This window comes from Amphibalanus amphitrite, unplaced genomic scaffold (genome assembly GCF_019059575.1).
Source record: "Amphibalanus amphitrite isolate SeventyFive unplaced genomic scaffold, NRLGWU_Aamphi_draft 000052F_arrow, whole genome shotgun sequence".
In the NCBI taxonomy this organism is placed as follows: Eukaryota; Metazoa; Arthropoda; class Thecostraca; order Balanomorpha; family Balanidae; genus Amphibalanus; species Amphibalanus amphitrite.
This window is the reverse complement of record NW_024881548.1, coordinates 647,535-662,085: the sequence shown is the minus strand read 5'-3', so window position 1 is coordinate 662,085 and position 14,551 is coordinate 647,535. Positions and strand designations below refer to the sequence as shown.

Sequence of the window (14,551 nt, the reverse complement as noted above, 5' to 3'; positions counted from 1 at the left end):
ATTTGAAGTGGACGGCTAATGACTTGATTTTTTTACTTTAATTCAGCATAGCCTCGAACATTGACTTGAACCTCACGAACCTGACGTGTTAGCCCAGATTCTGATTCGTATAGGTTTTTTAAGAGCGATTCGCTTACGAGTTAGGACGTTGTTTTAACTGTCGCGGGAAGGAAATTGAAATGAGTCGGTTCGGAATTTATTCGTTGAATGCGTTTGCATGACAGGTAAATAGCTGCTTCAAATTTCAGTTTTCCACTGGCATTTGGCTCCAGAGTCACCTGCTGACAGGTCACAGTTCGTTAGATAAATATAACAGAAGTACCACTATTCTCTGTGCTAGAAATGACAATCGCCCCCTTTCTTCCCTCAGCTCTAGAAACAGAAACATTACGGAAGCGAGCACGGTTCAGGCCCGCACCGGCGCCTGTCATTTCTCGCGCCGGATTTCACACCGGCGGGCGTTTTGAATGCCCGCGAGGCCCGAGACAGGCGGAGTTCTTCGTTCGACGTGGCGTTCGCACTGAACAGACTGAAATAGAAGAGGACGTTCAAGATTACTTGTCACGTCGCTAAGGCTCGGTAAGTACCTACCTACCTACCTACCGATATCTAATATTTCTCAGCCCGGTAGCTGCGAAATGACGTGCAAATGACGTGCCGCTTCCCAAATCAATTTCGAATTCAGTTTTACCGGGCCCGAGCCTCGATGACGGCCGCGGGTACATACCCACTGTAGGGGCGTTCCACGACAAATCGACATGAGTGCCCTGCACCCTCATATTTTATTTTTTGCTTAAAATTGGTGTAATGGGTTGTGATGGGCGGGGACAATGGTGCCTGTTCCACGTCTCTTTCTTTATTAGATCAAAATTCAAAAGGTACAGCCAAAATTATTTTGCCTTCCTTTTTGCCCCTGTGACGTCATCTTTGACCTGACCTGAAAATGATCTCAGTAAAAATTGTAGACCTTATCCGTGTGTACCCTGTAGTCTGTACCGTTTACCGCTTTTCGCTATCTTGCTTTGTTCTCGAGATCTCGCTGTCGCTCCCTCTCGTAATAAGGGACAGGTCATAAAAATGACCCGACCTGAGGTCAACGCAGGCCGATAACCACTTTTTTATTATCGCATATGAATGACAATTGATAAGGTTTTAATCGTCATCAGACAAAATTTTAACTTTTGGTGGGGGAAAATATCAAGGTCACTCTTTGACAAATAGGTCAAAAGGTCACGTGATCAAAATTTTCAAAAATTGAAAATCCGAGATGGCCATAATGTTTGTTGGTTGATTGTGAGTTGAACCATATGAAGTTTTTATCATAGAAAACCAATAGTTTTTGAGTTATATAAGCCGCCAAACATAATAAGGGTTGCAGCGTGACCTCCAGGAATTGCCCGAGGGTATATCTCGGAAACCGTTGTTCGAAGAATAAAATCCTTGCCACAGCTGGCTTCCCCGCCCATCACAACCCCTTACACCAGTTTTCAACGAAGAATAAAATATGTGGGTGCAAATTTAATTTTTTATTTGTCGATTTGTCGTGGAACGCCCCTGTAGTAGGTATGTGCAAGTGCATTTTGCGTTGTGCGGTGTACGTTGAACAGTGTGCTCCGCCCAGTGTCGTATTTCAGCAGGCGTGTTTTCCACGGTCGACCGATCGGATCTACACACTGCATAGTCCTTCGCAGTTGCAATGCCAGTTGTTCTGTCTATTCCTGATCTGCCCCTATATAGTGTGATAAGTCTACCCTGCTCCGCCGCAGTTGGAAGTGTATCCTGCCCCGCTTTGTGCCCGAAAGTCTGGCCCGTCTCGCTCTCAGGCGTTCTCAGTTGGCCCTGCCCTCCGTCCGCCGCTGGCGACAGCCCGCTGATAGCCGTCAATTAGCCCGCAACGAGCTGTATCAGCCAGCGGGAGGCACTTCCGCCGCCGGGCGCGAGGGCTCGGCCGACGCGCACATGTGTCACCGCTCGCGGAAGTGAGCCGCGAGTCACGTGCGTGGGGCGCTCGCAGAACGGCCGCCGCCAAGTCGGGGAACGACGTGACACGTGACTAGCAGCAGCACAAAGGCGGCGCCGTTTAAAAATTGGCTCGAAATGTACTTGTATTGATATCGTCCTAGCTAGTGTCAGCATATGTACAATCACATTGACTCGAGTCAGTTCTACATAAGGGAAGAATACACATGTTTCATTGTTCTGACACTCGCGCGGTACACTGGACCCATGGCCCGCACATTCGCACACACATACAGGACAGGTCTCATTCTGACTGGCACACCGAAACTCGTAAGGCGTACGAAGCGGACTGTCCCGCATCTTGGACGGATAAGAACCATCCGCGAGAGTCCCCAGTTCGACTCGACCCGAACACTCCATGACACACGCTAAGTTTGGTGGGTCTGCACTTGGCGCCAGTGCGTCCCACGCCCACTGGATCCCCTGTGAGCTTTCATAGAACCCGGACCCCTCCCTCGCGCTGGCGTTCCAGACATACAAATGAGAACGCCTCGTTCACCCCACCCCTCCCCGTCGATTTTCGTTCTCGAGCGTCCCGCCCTGGAACTGTCGACTAATCTTTCATTATGCGACTGCGATTCTCCGCACTAGTTATGCCAGTCCCTCCCTGTATGGTCAGTGCGCCCCACTCTCCCTCGGAGCCCTGTCGCGCTGGCCGGTAGTGAAGGCTCGCGTTCTGCGAAGCGGGCATCTGGTGGGTCGGACCGAAAGTCCGTCAGGAAACGCCATTCACTGAACGGCGCTGGGGCGAGTGACCCGTGCGAGCGGCGCCGGCAGACGCTCTCCGGCCGCTGCCCGCTACTGGCGCGCCGGCTCCCTCTCCCGCTCGTTCCCTTTCACTTGTATCACATGGTGTCCGCTGCCACGGCTTAGCACCACTACCGGCGCCTCCGCCGCGCCTGCTCGGCGGCCGACGCCGGCGCCTCGGCTCCGGCTGCTGGCGTCTCTGACGCCGCCGGCTCCTCTGCCGCCTGCGACTCCGGCTCGGCGGCCACCTCAGGCTCCGTCGAGACCTTATCCACAGGGGTGATTGCAGGCTCAGCCGAGACTTCAGCCTCAGGAGCGGCTTCAGGCTCTGCCGAGACCTTGACCTCAGGGACAACATCAGGCTCAGAGGCGGCCTCAGGGGCAGCCTCAGACTCAGCAACGACTTCGGGCTCAGTCGCGACCTCAGACTTATCCGTCACCTCGGGCTCGGGGGAGGTTTCAGGCTCAGTGGCCACCTCAACTTCGGGGACAGGCTTTGCCACAGGGGCGTCGGAGGACGAGTCATGCTCAGCAGAAGGCTCCGGCTCAGCAGAAGGCTCATGATCAGCAGGAGCTTCATGGTCAGCGGAAGGCTTCGGCTCGGCAGAGGGCTCATGGTCAGCAGAAGGCTCCGGCTCAGCAGAAGGCTCCGGCTCAGCAGAAGGTTCCGGCTCAGCAGAAGGCTCATGTTCGGCAGAGAGCTCAGGGTCAGCAGAAGGCTCCGGCTCAGCAGAAGGTTCATGGTCAGCAGCAGCCTCATGATCAGCAGAAGGTTCCGGCTCGACAGAAGGCTCATGTTCGGCAGAAGGCTCCGGCTCGGTAGAAGGTTCATGGTAAGCAGAAGCCTCATGATCAGCAGAAGGTTCCGGCTCGGCAGAAGGCTCATGGTCAGCAGAAGGCTCCGGCTCAGCGGAAGCCTCATGATCAGCGGAAGGCTCCGGCTCGGCAGAGGGCTCATGGTCAGCGGAGGGCTCCGGCTCAGCAGAAGGCTCCGACTCAGCAGAAGGCTTTGGCTCAGCGGAAGCCTCATGATCAGCAGAAGGTTCCGGCTCGGCAGACGGTTCATGGTCAGCAGAAACCTCATGATCAGCAGAAGGTTCCGGCTCGGCAGACGGCTCATGGTCAGCAGAAGGTTCCGGCTCAGCAGAAGGCTCCGGCTCGGCGGAAGGCTCATGCTCGGCAGAAGGCTCATGTTCGGCGGAAGGCTCCGGCTCGGCGACAGCCTCCTCGTCCATCATCATGCTCTCCTCAGCGCCGCTGCCCTCAACCTCCAGCAGCTTACCTTGCCGGTCGGCCGTCTTCTCCGTTACGGGTAGCCACTCTGCGTTGGTGTCGACGACACCGTGGTGCATCTCGTCATCGGCCAGCGACGGCGGGTTGACGGGATCTTCCGGCACCTCATTCATCTCCTGCTCCGGGCCTGGTGTGGTGACCGGGCCGGCCGCGTCGAACGCCTCGTTCTCCCACTCTGGCTCGATGCCCATTTGTTCTCCGAGCGCCAGCTTCTCCTTCAGGGTCAGTTCATGCTCCATGTCAGGCTCTGCGGAAACGGCCGGCTCCGGCTCGGGCTCAGCAGTTGTCTCGGGCTCCGGCTCCGGCTCAGCAGTTGCCTCAGGCTCAGGCTCAGCGGTTGTTTCGGGCTCAGGCTCCGGCTCCGCCGTGGCTTCAGGCTCCGCCGTGGCTTCAGGCTCCGGCTCCGCTGTAGCGTCCACGTGATCCATATGCTCCATATGCTCCTCATGATGGTCATGCATATGGTCAGCCGCCTTTGCCTCAGGCTCTGGCTCAGCAGTGGCCTCGGGCTCTGGCTCAGGCTCAGCGGTGGCCTCTGGCTCTGGCTCCGGTTCAGCAGTGGCTTCAGGCTCCGGCTCCGCTGTAGCGTCCACGTGATCCATATGCTCCATATGCTCCTCATGATGGTCATGCATGTGGTCAGCCGCCTTTACCTCAGGCTCTGGCTCAGCAGTGGCCTCAGGCTCCGGCTCCGGCTCAGCAGTGGTTTCGGGCTCTGGCTCCGGCTCAGCAGTTGCCTCAGGCTCCGGCTCGGGCTCAGCAGTAGACTCAGGCTCGGGCTCAGCGTGAACATCGTGGTCGTGTGCGTGATCGTGATCGTGCTCATGGCCAGCGCTTGTCTCGGGCTCGGGCTCAGCAGTTGACTCAGGCTCCGGCTCCGGCTCAGCAGTAGACTCAGGCTCGGGCTCAGCGTGAGCGTCGTGGTCGTGTGCGTGATCGTGATCGTGCTCGTGGCCAGCGCTTGTCTCGGGCTCCGGCTCAGGCTCCGCCGTGGTTTCCATATGATCAGCGTGGTCCATGTGAGCATCGTGATGATCATGATGGTCGTGATCATGGTCATGACCAGCGCTCGTCTCGGGCTCCGGCTCAGGCTCAGCAGTTACCTCAGGCTCCGGCTCGGGCTCAGCAGTCGTCTCTGGCTCGGGCTCAGCGTGGGCGTCGTGGCCGTGGCCGTGGTCGTGGTCATGGTCGTGCTCGTGGTCGTGATCCGGGTGGCCATGCTCGTGGTGGTCGTTCTTCCACTCCTTGTCTGCCTCGAAGGTGGACTCCTTGTGCAGCACGGGCTCCAGCTCCGGCTCTGAAACACACCGAGGGCAGGCGTTAGCAGAGAGCACCAGGGCAGCCGTGCGCTGAGACTGACATAACCAGCAATACGCCGCACACTTCACGCCAATGCCTAGAACGAAACATGTAATGTAATTTGAACTGAGGTCAATGCAATAAGCATTTCCGTACCGGCAAAGCCGTCACTTTTCAAACCAAGTAACCGGCTGTGATTCTGGTTGCTGGGTGCGGCGGAGGTCGATGCGCAAAAGGCGCTTCCGGTGGGAGGCCGTTCTGGGAACGCACGACGCCGCCGGCGGGTAGCGGGAGGGGTGAGGGGGGCACCGTGTATGCGATACGTGCGTCAAATATAGCCGACTCGGCTCGACATTATTACTGCCGCGATACCAGGGTCGAACGGAAATGAGCCCGGTGATCAGTCTTCAGGGCTATCGAGCACGCCATCGAACTGAAAATAAATTCAGCGGCCGTATTTCTGCAACGGAAACAGGAAGTGTCGGAGCGTGACAGGCGAAACGTGACTGGCATTTGCATGCACCTCGCGCGGCGGGATGACACTCACCGGGGCCGTGGCAGGTCTTGTCGTCCTGACCCAGCTCCATGCCCTCGGGGCACGAGCAGGTGAACGTCATCAGGTTCTTGGAGAACATGCACTCGTGTGAGCAGCCCATGTTGTTCTCGGTGACGCACTTATCCTCCATCGCTGAGGAAAGAGACGACACCGTTACAGTGGAAAGTTACCACTCGCATGCATGTCAGCTAGATATTCGACGGAGTATTCTGCACTGCGCCATTCTGATGATATCATCGTTAACTCCACAGCACTCTGCAATTACGCTACTACGATATTTTTGCTGCATTTTGATACTTTAACTTTGAAAACTTGAGTTGCCGCTCTTACTTCTATACCCTCTAGTCAGCGCCAGCAGTGAATCAACGCGCATATGTATGAGTGCATGGCCAGGTCCATATTCAAAGTCAGAATCAGGCTACATCGCCCGCTGACTCGTCCAGCCGACCACTCACGTCTGACGGCGCTCTCGACCACCTGGACGTTGAGACCGCTCCCCGACTCGCCCGACTCAGGGCTGAAGAACTCGGCCACGCGCCGCTGCAGCCGCTCGCTGACATCCTCGGCAGAGCCCTGCGCCGGTTCCAGCTCGGTCACCAGGTCATAGGCGGCCACCACGCTGCCCTCCCTGGAGAGGGGCGGGGACGGGTCAGCGGGGGGCGTCTGGAGCGATCCGACGGCCGTCTGGACAGCCGGCGACACGTACACTTCCAGACGAGCCGGCTCCGCGCGCTACAAAACAGGATTGTTTCTGAGAACGGCCGTCACCGGGGGGCATCCAGCCGTCTGTCGACCGGCGGGCGTGGCCATCCAGTGCGCGATGAATTGCAGCGCGCCGCGACTGCATTTCCGTCTGGAAAATCAAGCCTTGCACGGCGGGAATTTTATGTACGGCTGTCGTAAACTTCCGGCGACCGTGACGCGGGCCGGCCTGCACCGTCGATTGACCGGCCACATGCCTCATAGGTCGCGGACAGATATCTCATAGCTCACCCACCGGCGCCCCATAGCCCGCCGACAGATGAACAACACACAGCGAGATGTGCACGGCTGCAGCGCGCGGCGCTCGCCGGAGAGAGGCTGCAGATGTGGGGAGAGGCCTCGATACTCACGTGAAGCCGGTGACCCTGGTAGTGATCCGTCCGAGGTCAGTGCCCTCGGGCCACTGGCCGACTGAGTAGGCGATGTCCATCTGAGGGCAGAGCGAGGAGAGAGGGGGTCAGACGGCTTGCTCCCACCACTCGGGGTCGGCGTGGATTATTGTCAGACGGCCGGTGTTTGGCTCCGGGACTTGCAGCCGTCTGCCCGGAAGGCGTGGGGGAGGCACAGGCGTCACCCAGACAGAAATGCAGAGCTGGTCACATATACCTGGTCCTGGCGGAATCGGGTGACCTATTGCATTGGAAACAAATAAACACCACCACCGGGAATATCCATTCTGCCGGAACTCATCAGCAATCCCTCCAGAGATGGTGTCGAACCATCAGCGGCGGCCGCGCGGCGGGCTCGGCATCCATTCAGGCGCCGCGTTTGGACGCCTCTCACGTCACCAATGGCGTCACGGGGTGGAGTGTGGGCGTCGGCGGCCGACGGACCCGGCCCGGCCGCGCCGCTGGCCACCGATGGGTACGTGCCCGACGGACCGAGCGGCGCCGTGCCCGCGCCGTGCTGGGCCGGGCGGCACCCCCGGCCTTGGCTGTATGACGTAGGACGGAGGCACCGGGGAGTGTTCAGCGGCGTCCGAGGCCGCAGCGGGCGTGCCCTGGACCCGACGGAGCTGCGCCACGTCCGCTGCCGAGCTGCAAGCCGGGGGCAGGACGGGGCGGAGGCTTCGGGTTGACGAAAGGGTACGTGTGGTTTGGATATTGCGTTGTATTGGGCTATGGGGGTCTACCGGGAGAAATAGCATACGATGCAATAGCGGATATGCGGATATAACGCCCCCAATCACCATGCATGTAAAGCTAATAGCACTGATCTCGGATCTAACGTCCTCTTTGATAGCTTTTTTATTAGCATTTTTTTTTTGTCTCGCGAGTACCTACAAAATAACCCTTGCTATCAGCTGCATCCTCCTCCGGATGACTTACCGCACCGTTTCCGTCCACTAAGTGGATATGCGACGCGGTACCTGTAAGCTGAATGGCGCAGTTGATCGCTCAGCGGATGTCCCGAGTGGTCTGCTACTCTCGGGTCGGCTCTCATCTCACTTAGCATGCTCGCGACGCACGGGCAGGGCGTCAGCCCGACGGAAGAGGCTCTGCCGACTCTGCCATTTACATAACACCCCGCTGTGCAGTGAACTCGTTATAGCCGGTATAAAGGCTTCCGGCGGCAACCCGGAAGGGCAGCACCGGGAAGTTGCCGGAGCTGAGACGTTTGGAAAGTTTCCGACGGCGACTGCGGACTTTGTGTGTCGTGTTTGATCTGACTGGCTCGTGGTGAACCGACCTGTGAACGAGTTTGTTCCTTCCTGTATGCCACAGGTTGGCGACATATGAGGTGAGGAAGTTTGTTCGCGGAAGCACACGGCAGCTTCCGACCGCTCCAAACGAACTTAAACTTTTGAGCCGGTGTTCAATTGCTGAGATGTGTATCATATGCACTTCCAACGCTTGTCATTTTTGTTATGAACGAGTGATGACATAGAAAGTCGCTATCAGTTTATTAACCAGGATGTCATTAGACGACACCAAGACTGCTGCAAACATTCCAGATGTTTACTTGGGAATGCTACCGCGAAATCGAATATCTTTGAGCAATCGTGCAGAAGAAACATCGCAGAGCACTTACAAGACTGGCCACAAAAATGGTGAAATATTTCGATTATTTTCCGGAGTTGCGAAACGGCTTCTGGAGGATGATCCACCCGCAAAATGTTACCGCAAGTGGCATCGTCAGGTTTTGCCCATACTATTTGGCTGCAACCTTATCATTTCCGGCATCTGGAACATTTTGTCGTGACGTTTATAAGCAGTCATGCAAAAACTTGTGCTGACTTCGTAAATAGATCCATCGCCTGTCTGTTAGTCTGCGTCGGGCTGGGCCCGTTACCCCGGCCAGACATTCGGCCGGTGCAGTGGTGCAGACCGGAGTGCTCGGCGGGTTTCGTGTCATTGGCCGCTTCCCGGCGGGCCGGGCCAAGTGGCACATCAGCGCAGCGATGCATCCTCATTTCGGCTGACCGGCTGTGCTGCCGCGGCGGGTAGGAGATGGGAGCGGGGAGGTCGGCTGGTCTGCCATATAACCGTTTAACGTCCTACGAATAAACTGACCAGCCAGCTGCCTACCTGCTCAATCAACTTATCAACCTATGCAGCCAATCAAACCGGCTCCAGTCCTAACCCATCAACCAATAAACCAACGCCTAATCACTCAACTTATCCTTTACCAATATAGTTATTCAATTCAACCAGCCAGACAGCCGGTCAACCACCTACCCCTCATCTGGCTGGCTGTTGAATTGAACCTCAAGGCCATCCACACACGTTGTGTGCACAGTGCACACACACAACCATGCGGCCTCTTGGCTGCCCATCCGCCCCACTATCCAACCACTCTGTTCGACCGGTAGCGGTACTTACCTCTCGCTCGATGTCTCGGGCCAGTTTTTTGTACTCCTTCGAGCCCGGGTCGTTCAAGGCGTCATTAAACTCGGTGTCCAGTCGTAGCAATCCAGAAAAGGCGTTGGCAACTGAAATGCACACACATACAATCAGCTCAGTGACCGGCTAAGGTAGATGGAAAGTGCGAATGGTGCATGTAATTAGGTAAGTAGTCGGCTTGGTAAACATGGGCAGCGTGAAACACTCGTATTTCCCGACTTCCATTGACAAGGAAACGGTGGGGCTCACAATTAACCGTCTTCATTCCAGGTAACAAGACAGACGAGGGTAATATACCGTTACGAACAGTCTGAAAGCGTCCATTTCCCACTGCGTCTGCCGTGGCACTCAGCCGGCGCTGGGGTGTCCCAGTGTCCCGGCGGGGGTCACCTCTCCCGGCGCCGCACCTCTCAGGGCGCGACGGGAGGGCCCGACAGGCCGGCGCGGCGGACAGGGTCGCCGAAGGTCAGCCGGGCGGCGTGGGACGGCCGGCGCTCGCCGCTGATGGGCGCCGGTCAGGAAAGGTCAGCGGCGCGGCGCCGGCGGCCACACGACACGTGAGGATAGCGGCCGCCGTCCAGACAGGGGTGAATTGGGACACTGGAGGCGTGGGGGATAATGCCGGTCAGACAGGGATATTCGGACACTGCCTGGGGCGTGGGAAATAACAAACTGCCGTCTAGACTGGGCGCAACATGGGGATATAATGTAGGTAACGTTATTTGGTGAGGACTAGGCTGGGTCATTGGCAATAAGGATTCCGATGCGGTGGGCGGGTGAGGCTGAAGTTTGGGCATGGGACGTTTGTTTTGTTGGGTTAGGCCCTTTCGGTCGACAAGACCATTGCAGAGCCGGAAGGATGATAGGATTTAGGGGGAGACATTGGTCTGGGCAGGCACCCTAGTGAGTCGCCGGGGCTGAGCCCGTCCAGAGGACAGGCCACCCAGCCCCAAGGCACTCACTGCACCCGGCTACGGGGTGCGCTCCCTCGGGAGCAGCGGTGCCGCTCCAAGGGAGCAGCCCGCATGAGATAAAGTTGCCTGTCCAGCCCGGAAGGGGGTTGTGGCGTGGAGGAGAAGGATTTCAGCATCCTGAGGATAGAAGCACGGATAGGTGTGGCATGGGACGTTACTTCTTTTCTTTAAATAGTGGTAATTTTCCAACCAACTTCGACATTTGCTGGCTTGGGAAACTAGTTCAGACAAAAGTTCATAGCTGCTTTTCACTTAATCGCCTCTTGGCTCATCCAAGATTAAGTACTTTGCTACTCGTTCATCGCCCTTGAAGCTGTCAGCTGAGAGCGGGATGCAAAACATAGGCGGCGGAACGGGGAGGGCACCGGGGCACCGTGCCCTCCTTTGATTTTGGCCACTTAACATTAGCCCTATGGGCGTTGCATGGAGAGAATGGGACCAAAAGTCGGCAGTGCCCCCCCCCCCCCTTAATTGAAGGCGTTCCGCCGCTACTGATGCAAGGCGGAGCGGCCTTCAAGGATTATTTGATTGCTTCTAACTGGTGGCTCGTGATCATCCGTTTGCTTCTGCCAATACAGTGACGCAATGGTTGCCTCTATCGCAGCTATATGAGCCCAGAGTAATGTTATCGTGGCGTCTGCACCAGCCCACCCCGAGGCCACGCCCGCCCATTCATCCCACACGCCCCCACGACTTTCATAATGCCTGGCCGGGCGCTGCAGACGATTTACGACATGTCTGGTGGCCGGTGGGCAACCGAGAAAAGAATGTGGACTGGCGCTGAACTGAATTCAGCGACCCGTAAGAAAAAATTGACTGGGTTTGCTATGCATTGAGCTGCATACCTACGTGGTATGCGAGATGCGCCCATTCATTCGAGTCGAGATGTGGGGGATGTTCTTTTGTGGTTACCATGCAAATCCTGTTGGCAAGCGACTGAATTTCACAAGAAAGTAACGCCGTTGTAACTCGGATGCGTCCGCGGAGCCAGAGGGGTGCAGAGGGATGATGAAGGACCTGGCCTGACATCTGGCGGCGGGCGGCGATACCAGGGTACCCTGGCGGTGGTCGGTCGAACTTACCAGGGTTTTCGACCGGTTCGAGGGAGGCCAGTGGTTGGTTCTTCTGCAGGTCAGCCGCCGAATCATCGTCGCCGCTGAATGTGCCAGCTGCGAACACAGGAGAGCGTCACAGAGTGAGACGGGTGGGGTATGCTCTACTAGCTGGAAGACATATTGGTACAAAAAGACAAACCTCGTACGAAAACAGTGGAAATCAGACGATTATATTCCCGCATCCACATTTATTTGCTATGCTATTCCTTGCACTACATTTAAGCTAGCTGAGACATTTAAAGGCGGTGGCATCTATGTTCTCATGTGAATGTTATAAGAACTAGATGTTCAGCAGTATCGAGACTACTCCTTTGCGAGCTATATTGTCAGAAAGTGCATAGGTACGGTTCTCCAGGGTATTAGTCGTTGGTCGCTCGGCGAGCGGGAGGGCAACCAGTTCCGCCCCTGTATCGCGTGACCCCTTGCTCCGCCCAGTTACGCACGAGCGTACTCCACGCCGCGTAGTAGCGTGGGGAGGGGAGGGTTAGAATGGTGGCATGTGTAGAGGCTAGAACCGGTTTCCACCGCCATGCCACCGCCCAGCGACATGGAGCGGGGTCGGTGACCAGGGCGCAGGGAAAGGTCAGAGGTCAGCTATAACGTAGAACTTTGTGTCTCTCTCCCCTCCGCGTGTAACGACCGCACGACAGCGGCCGGCCGCCGATCAGGCTTGACATGTCGAGGTCACCCGCAGTCAACGGGCTCAGAGGGTTGGTCGAGTGCGCGTCCGTGGCTGACGACAGTCTCGACCATGTGCTATGGTGCCGATAGACTAGCGTGGGTAATAAGTTTTTGTTCAGGCTGCTGGGGTGTGTCATCTTGATATGATGCTTTGTAACATGTATGATACGCAACCTCGCTGGCAGTGGCCGAGAGGAGGGGGGGGAGGCAGGTGCCGCCTCCACATGTTTATTTTTGTTGATAGCTGCGAGAGCTGAAATTTGGCAAGCCTGACCTTTGGTTCAAGCTGAATTTTTATGACAGCAGCTGTATTTTCACCCTCGCCCATATTGGTGTTTTGCCAGCGTCTATCGTAAAGAGGGGGAGGAGGGTCCGTTGGACCCCTTTGCCGTTCAGCCCCTAATCGAGCTAGAGCTTCGCGGAAAAAGAGCGTGTTGCCCGTGACGAGAGGAGGCCGATGATACCCAATTTTAACCCTCGCCGGCACAGGGGGGTTGATGCAACCCCCCTAAGGTTTTTCGCGAATAACTCGCGTAAAAAGCGGCCGATCGCGATTAAACTTTCAGTACCGTCGCATTGATCAATTTTACACCTACCCTGAAATTTTTTTGACCCTGACCCAAATGACCTTTGACCTGTGACCTCTTTTCCGAGACCATGTTTGGCCGGAATCGCGATTCGGCGTATGTCGGCTCGCATTAGCCGCGCGTTTGCAAGCTTTTCGTGGTTTCAAACGTTCAAACATGTGATTTGATGTTGCTCCCATACATTAGGGTGGGTTTCAAGGTCAGCTGAAGGTCAGGTCAGGTCATTGACCTTTGGTGACCTCGGGTGACCTCGGTTCACTTTTTCGAGTTTTACATGCTTCTAGGCTAGTTTTTGGAGCTGAATTCGAATTTAGCAACCATTTGAACATTTACGAAGTAGTTTTGGTGCCTTCGTAACATGTTACGAAGCTGTCAGAGGCGGTTGACACGTATTACTAATACCCGTCACAACCCCTACCGGTTGACCTGACCTGACCTGACCTGACCTGGTCTAAATGCTTAAAGACATCATCTCTGATCAAAACTAATACGATATTCGTGATCAGCACCCCGGAAAACCACATAGCAGCCACACTTTACGACTTTCTAACAGGTCCCGATTTTCCCGGTTTTTGGGTCATTGACCTGACCTGGAAGGTCACCCGATGACCTAGGACCTTAAAATTGGGTATCATCGGCTTCCTCTCGTGACGGGCAACACGCTCGTTTTTTCCGCGAAGCTCTAGCTCGATCAGGGGCCAAACGCGAGGGGGGTCGTACCAACCCCCCTTGTGCCGTCGAAGGACGCAAAATGGCCTGTGCCGGCAAGGGTTAAGGTCCTAGGTCATTGGTTGACAGGTCAATATAACTCAAAAACCGGGGAATCGGGACCTGTTAGAGCTTCGTAAAGTGAAGCTGTTATAGGGTTTTGCGGGGTGCTGATCACGAAATTCAAGTTAGTTTTGATCACAGATGATGTTTTCGTGCATTTAGGCCAGGTCGGGTCAGGTCAGGTCAGGTCACATGTTACGAGTGAACCAAAACTACTTCTTAAATGTTCAAACGGTTTCTAAATGCGAAATCAACTCCAAAATCTACCCTAGAAACATGTAGAACTCGAAAGAGTGAACAAAGGTCATCAAAGGTCAGTGACCTGACTGATCTTCACGTGACCTTGATACCCACTAGAATCCATGCGATCAACATCCTTTCACATGTTTGATCGCTTAAAGCCACAAAAAGACAATAAAACGCGTTCTACTCGAAATACGCCAAAACGCGATTCCGGCCAAACATGGTCTCGGAAAACAGGTCACAAGTCAAAGGTCTTTTGAGTCAGGGTCATGCAAATTATAGGGTAGGCGTAATATTGAATAACTCGAGGGTACTGAAAGTTTCGCCGCAATCAGCCGCTTTTTGCGCGAGTTATTTGCGAAAAAAACTGAGGGTAGGAGGTCTGTTCGACACCCTCCTACAAGTGCGAAGGTTAAGGTCAGGCCGTCGACCAATGGCGTCAAACGTGAACCTCTGTAAGGCCCCAAAATGTCGCGACGTCGCAGCACCCTTCGTGCCAGGGGACTTTTCAACGTGAAATGAAGCTTATATGATCTAGTACTATCTCCAAGAGGCCTCACAACTTGTATGTAGCTATCTCGTATTTTTCTTAACCCGCGCACCGACGGGGGGGCGGATATCCGCCCCCCCCCCTGAGGTTTTTCGCGAATAGCGGGAAATT

At 55.7% G+C, this 14,551-nt stretch overlaps 1 protein-coding gene across 1 annotated transcript in view; it reads right to left on the bottom strand.

The window, feature by feature from the left end:
- Nucleotides 1-2,092: 2,092 nt before the first annotated feature.
- The window catches only part of LOC122377913 (cell surface glycoprotein 1-like), a 56,826-nt gene continuing 44,367 nt past the window's right edge, over nucleotides 2,093-14,551 (bottom strand). Inside the window, exons 4-9 of the mRNA XM_043358505.1 lie at nucleotides 11,576-11,662; nucleotides 9,499-9,608; nucleotides 7,027-7,106; nucleotides 6,370-6,542; nucleotides 5,906-6,046; nucleotides 2,093-5,356 (exon numbers count right to left, since the gene is read on the bottom strand). Of these exons, the coding sequence (XP_043214440.1) occupies nucleotides 2,898-5,356; nucleotides 5,906-6,046; nucleotides 6,370-6,542; nucleotides 7,027-7,106; nucleotides 9,499-9,608; nucleotides 11,576-11,662 (3,050 nt within the window). The 3' untranslated portion in view covers nucleotides 2,093-2,897. The remainder of the gene's footprint in view (nucleotides 5,357-5,905; nucleotides 6,047-6,369; nucleotides 6,543-7,026; nucleotides 7,107-9,498; nucleotides 9,609-11,575; nucleotides 11,663-14,551) is intronic.